General features: G+C 43.3%; 1 protein-coding gene across 1 annotated transcript in view; it reads right to left on the reverse strand.

Annotated features, from left to right (window-relative positions):
• THBS1 (thrombospondin 1) overlaps positions 1-6,194 on the reverse strand; it is a 54,443-nt gene that overhangs the window by 6,970 nt on the left and 41,279 nt on the right. The window contains exons 2-11 of the mRNA XM_010007738.1: positions 5,676-5,795; positions 4,939-5,516; positions 4,313-4,388; positions 3,870-4,066; positions 3,557-3,682; positions 1,948-2,041; positions 1,452-1,625; positions 886-1,062; positions 397-570; positions 82-209 (exon numbers count right to left, since the gene is read on the reverse strand). Of these exons, the coding sequence (XP_010006040.1) occupies positions 82-209; positions 397-570; positions 886-1,062; positions 1,452-1,625; positions 1,948-2,041; positions 3,557-3,682; positions 3,870-4,066; positions 4,313-4,388; positions 4,939-5,516; positions 5,676-5,795 (1,844 nt within the window). The remainder of the gene's footprint in view (positions 1-81; positions 210-396; positions 571-885; positions 1,063-1,451; positions 1,626-1,947; positions 2,042-3,556; positions 3,683-3,869; positions 4,067-4,312; positions 4,389-4,938; positions 5,517-5,675; positions 5,796-6,194) is intronic.

The following is a 6,194-nucleotide window of genomic DNA, read 5'->3' on the forward strand; positions in this document are numbered from 1 at the left end:
AATGAGTATCATGAAACACTGGAATTTTATTCTCCCCATTTTCTTCACTCCCTTTCAAGTAGCAAACTGAAGTCTTCTTACCTCATCAATATCTTCGCAGTGGATACCATCACCATGGTAGCCAGCAGGACAGGCACCACACTTCCAGGAGCCATCAGGGGAGCTGGTACAAGTAGTCCCTGCAAAGCAGGGATTGGACAGACACCCATCTGAGAAACAAAGGAGACCATGTTAGGATGAGGGACACTTACCCTGCTGCTATAGTAGTGTAAGCTGGCCCATATGCCAGTTTAAAATTCTGGTACTTGTCTTTTATAGACTTATGACAAGTTTTTTAATCAATATTTTCAAGATTGTCCACAACCTTCAGATGTTTATAGGAAAAGGGATACTTGCCAATTGGGCAGTCCTGTTTGTTGCAGACCTGAGTCCCTCTAGCTTCACCTACACAAGTCTTCCCACCATATTGAGGCTCAGGATTATTGCAGAGACGGCTCCGTTTTTGAAGTCCTCCTCCACATGTCACTGTGCAAGCATCCCATGGAGACCATGGTCCCCAGTTGCCATTAACTAAAGGGAGATAAAAGTTAGAAGACAGGTATAGCTTTAAATTCAGTGGTACAACTATTTTCTACCTTACTAATAACTATTATTTTGTAGTGAGAGTACTTCCAACATTGTTCAGACATAAACGACACAATAAACAGACTCCATAGAAGAGCCACAGAAAAAGTTCAGTTTCTTCTGAAACTGATTTGTGAGGTTTTACCTAGCCTACCACTATGTTTAAAGAGATAAGATTACTAGAAATAGATGATATAAGAACTACTCAGGAAGTTCACAGTTTAAGCTACCAAATAGCAGTTACCATCTAGACACACTTACTTGGGCAAGGATCTTTCTGGCAGGATTTGTTTTCTCTTGCCTCACCCTCACAAGGTTTGCCATTCAGCTGTGGTACTGGAGAGTTGCAGAGACGAATTCTAGTGATGATGCCACTGCCACAAGTGACAGAACATGATGACCATGGCGACCAGTGACTCCAGCCACCATCCTGTTTAACTACAAGAGAGAGATGTCTGTCATTAACTGAGTTTCTGAATAACAGACTTCAGCTGCACAGCATCTAGGACATAACCAGGACCAGAACTGTACCAAAGACTCCATATATATTGGATAGCCTCAGCACCATCACAGATCAAGTTGTTTTGTCACTAGACAAACTGCATACATAAACTGGCCTCAAGTTTTGTTCTGGGAGCACTGCCCAAACACACCTATTTACTGCATTAACTAAGCTGCTCTCCTTTACCTGATTAATTTAAGTCCTGAAAGCTAAAAAACAATGCTCCATCTCAGTGACGGAGCTGCAGTGTAATCTTTGCTGTTAACATTAAGCCAGTAAATGTAGCCTGTGTTTTATTACCAGTGTGGGCAGGTTAAGTACTTACATCTCTTGTCGCACTCCTGAAGGTGACAAGTCCGAGTCTGCACAGAAGACCCTTCACAGCGGTTATTGAGACTGTCACAGGATCGCCCTCTCTGCTGAATCCCATTGCCACAGGTCACAGAACATGAAGTCCATTCAGACCAAGGAGACCATCCATCATCTGCATAATCGCTGGCTGCAGGGGGATATAGCTCTGAATAAGACTCCAAGTATTTATTTCCCATAGTCTTTTCTCCCACCACTCTCCCCACAAAAATGGGCAGAACTGTCCTCAAAAGCCACATGCACTTTCTTTTTTTGTACAAGACAAAGGCCATGAACTCAAACATTCCAGTGTTCATATGCATCACCTAAGTGATTAACCTCAAAGAGGCATCAGGCTAACCTCACTCCAGTGGTACAAGGTTCTATCCAGTAGTGCTATACTGCAGAGCAGCATGTGGCTAGCTAGATGAAGCCAACTGCTATAGAAGTGTGAAGGTATTATCAGTACTTACGCCAGCATCGTGGGCAGCACTCCCCATCAGGCACAGTGGCATTGGAACATGGCATGAGAGGACAGGACACTTTCCGGCATATGGTGGCAGAGTTCTATAAAGAATCAAGAATGGCAATAAGCCAGTGGAATATAAACAATGTCCGAGTCTGGTGAAATGATAAAGAGATTTTCTGCAGCACTTAAGGACTCAATAGCACATACCAAAGCAGAGACCCTTTTATTTGGATCTAATACAACCCAAGGATAGCCCCAGGTATTTTTAGTCAAACTTCATCTCTGTCCCATTCTCAGCCATTACTTTTCAGTCAGAAGCAGAAGTATTTTGATTTTGCAGAAGTTGATCAAGAGTAGCTGCCAGATGCTGGCTAGAATAAAAGACTATCATGTGATACCTAAAGTATAAGGTCAGACTTCAGGAAAGTGAAACAAGAACAAGGAGCCAACTTTCTTTTATGTTAATATGGATTTAAGCTGATTATATGGTAAAGATAAAATTAGTTTAGTGGACTCTGCTCAAGAGCCATGAAATCTATAACTTATACTTAGAAGTCTTTGGTCTTCAAGCCAAGGAGGCAGGGTAAACACACCCACCTCCAATCTCAATGAGAACTAATGGGCAGCTTGTAGTTTTGCTTCTAAAACGTAATAGCTTGGTCAGAAGAATGCTCTTATGACTACTATTTTAATCTCCCCAAGCAAATGAATACATTAAGGCAATTAAGGCTGACATTGAGTAAGAGAGTTGGTAGAATAAAGTCAAACACAGAAGTCACAATATCATTAGCTGACTACAAGACAAAGGTATAGAGACCCATAGAAGCAGATGCCTTGGATTGCATGTGTACAAATATTCAGCCTTTAGTTTCTAAACAGAGGCAGGCTAGTTAACCCACTCTTTGATAGACTTGAACACCAAGATATTTTTGCTAAGGTACACTTAAAGGGAGCAAGCAATGAGTTTAAAGATACTCCAAAACTATATATTTGTGTAATTTTACAACATTCCAGAGAAGCAGAACACAAAGCATAAGTATCTTGCCAGATGATGCTGGGATTTAAACAGCTAAGCTGAAATCTGGAAAGGAATACTGTTCCATATAATCCATAAACAGCTAATAGGACACAGCATTTGTTAGATAAAGAAAAAGCCCATAGGTGTGATAAAACCATTACCAAGTATTGAAGTTTTTTTTGGTACTAAGCCAGTGGGAGGTTCAGTAAGGACTGAAGGTGAATCTAAAGTATTGCAGGGAACAAAGTTGGTAGTACTATAAATTTGTCCTATTGATGCTGACCTTTAATTACTTATGGACTTACGTAAACAATACAAGCACTCTCCAAATTAAGAAACTAAAAGTATGTTAACAGCTGTATCAGAGCAATGCTTCATATAATTTTCTAAAATACTGCTGTTATCCTGTATGAAAGCTGCATTTATACCAGACATCTATTAGGCTGCAATAAACAGAATGATTCTCTGGCTACTTTAGTACATCCAGTTCTGTGTAGGATTCACTATTTCTAATAAAGCATGTCATTTAGAAATACTCAGAAAGTTCAACTCATTAATTTCTATGCAGAGGATTTATGAATGCGAGGAATCTTACCTGGCAGGTACATTCAGTGCAGCTGTCAATAGTCCACTCTTCTTTATTTTTGTGCAAGATTCCATTATGAATGCATACTCCAGGAGTGATCTGGACCACTTTGGCAATCAGTTCATTTTCTTCAGTCTTAAAAGCAGGGCAGGGAAGGGGAGCAAAGCAGAGAGAAAGTATTTAGAAGTTAATACAGAAGACACCCTTTTCCATAAAAAGTCATGACGTTATTACTGTTGATGTAGGCTCTCAAGGGGCAGGTTATGACTCATTCACCCAGTGCCAGTTAATGCAAGGTACTATGAATTTAACCAACACTCACCACTTTGCGAACTCTGTCTTGAAGTGTTGTCACCATGGATCGGAGCCCTTGGAGTTCCACAAACATATTTGTTAATTCATCACAGGAAAAACCACAGACTGCTTGGATATCCTTGGTTTTATGGCCAATATAATTAGTGCGGATAGCTGGACTGGAGCCATTGATGGGGTTGTCCAAAGTAATGATCGCACTAGTGGCTAAAAGACAAAACCACACATAATGTAAACACATTTTTTACCATGTGTATTTATCATTCCAGGGTAACACCTGCTAAACAGCTGCCACCAGATTCACTAGGGTGCCTGCAGAAAACTAATCTTATTTCTTATGCAACATGGACTTGCATGTCAGCATACTTCTGAGTCCTGCTTCAACTTGTCTTTCTAGAGTAATGAAGAATCTTATTTTTAATAGGTCATTGGATTCAAAGATTGCAAACTTACAGCTTGAGCAGCCTTTGTTCCTCAAGATAGTTTCCAGAGTTGCTCCAAACACAAACCTCACGTTCTGCAGCAGTCCCTGTGGACAGAGGAAGAATTACAACTACTTGATGTGACTGCAAGGGAAAAAGGTACAACTTGCAAGGAGACAGCTTGTAGGCACTTAAGGTCACATAAGACCATTAAGAGTAATTCCATGACAGATGGCATAGTGAAACAAGACTTTATTCTTCTCAATGATAACAAGCCCTGCTTCCTAACGTTCTCATTCTTGACCACAAGGACCTGGCAACTTTCCAAGTAGGAAGTTAAAAACCCACAAATTTATGAATCTCATATAGGAAGCTGAACAGTGAAGCTACAACTACCTGTTTGGAAACTTCAGTGCCTTCTTATTGCTGCAAAAAGTTGTATTCCTGCAAATCTAATGCTTCACCCTTCAAATTCTGTTATTAAAATTTAGTAGATTTAGAGGTGGTCCATATCAGATGTACACAAATCAGTCAGTGGTGGAACTCTCTCTCCCTGTTATCCACGTCTTTGTAGCTATTTAGGCTGCTTAAGCAGCTCATGCACCTTCAAGACAGATGACTGAAAATACTAGGCAAAAATAGAAGTGAAAGTCTTACCTGGAAGTTGTCATTGACTCCCCCTTTGGCAATGCGGAGCCTGGCACTGCTGGCCAGGTCCCTAGTGAAGATGTTCTGGATGGGGATGTCCAGTTCAGCATTCTCCATTTTCTCACACCCCACATAGAGCTGAGCCCGATCCTCCTGCACAAACAGGGTGATATTCTTCCAGTGTCCTGTAGCTAGCAAGGCATCCTCTACTGACACTAATTGCTGCTTGCCATCACTAGAAAGGTTCAGGTCCAGGGTGCCTGCCTTGCCATTTGATACTAGACTGAAGACGTGACCAGAGCCATCCTTTTGTTCCACAGACAGCAGTGTGCCTCTACTCTTCTTGGCTTGCCGAAGAGTGGCCAGGAGGATGAAGCCCTTCTCAGCATGGATGGCATCTAGTAAGTCTTGGAATTTGGCGTCAGGGACAGCAGGGATGCGACTGGCATCTTCAATGCGGTAAGCAGGGCTGGAGGATTCTGGCCCCTTCACCAGGTGCACCCCCGGTGCCCGGCGCCCAGCTCCCTTCCGAATGTAGCCAATGAGTTCAAAGAGATCAAAGACACTGTTATCATCACTCCGGGACTCTGTGGAGAGGTCAGAACAAGCATCATGAGCAAGGGACAAGAGGAGGCTAAGTAGCTGTACATCTCCCAGGCTTGCTTAACACACTGGCTTGCAGTGCACACGGTGCAGTGCCTCACGTTAGCGCACAGGCAGTAGCTCCAGCGCCGTGGCAGTCCCACCTGGAGCTGCTGCGCAGCGGTACGTGCGCATTCTTGTACGGGAGCCAGCCAGCACAGGGGTGCCAGGTACCTGCTGACTGACACGCCGAGGCAGCAGCCGTTCTGGCACCTCATTAGGCACTAGCAGAGCAGCAACACACAGCAGAAGCTCTGACTGCAATATTCCTATGCTGGGATACAGCAAAGTGAGTCGCTCAGTCCGGCTGGGTGGCAGCAAGCACAGCCTCAGCACAGCACCACGACGGCAGCCCACTGCCCCACTTCTTTCTGCAGCCAGTTCTTACATCACGTTCCTCTCTCCCCTGCCCAACACAGCGGGGCACGCTACGTGCCCGAGTCCTGCAGACGCTGTGTTTCTATTGCTGATTGTTACACTGATTCCACACCTGAGAAATGTCCTGTTCCCAAATAGCTGATGCTCGGGTTAAAACGCTTTTTGCTCATGGAAACTTCGGAGCTTTTCACAACCGAGCACAATTTCAGCTGCCTATACAGCCACCGAGAAGTGTTCTGCTCTTT

This window comes from Chaetura pelagica, unplaced genomic scaffold (genome assembly GCF_000747805.2).
Source record: "Chaetura pelagica isolate M959 unplaced genomic scaffold, ChaPel_1.0 scaffold70, whole genome shotgun sequence".
Taxonomy (NCBI): domain Eukaryota; kingdom Metazoa; phylum Chordata; class Aves; order Apodiformes; family Apodidae; genus Chaetura; species Chaetura pelagica.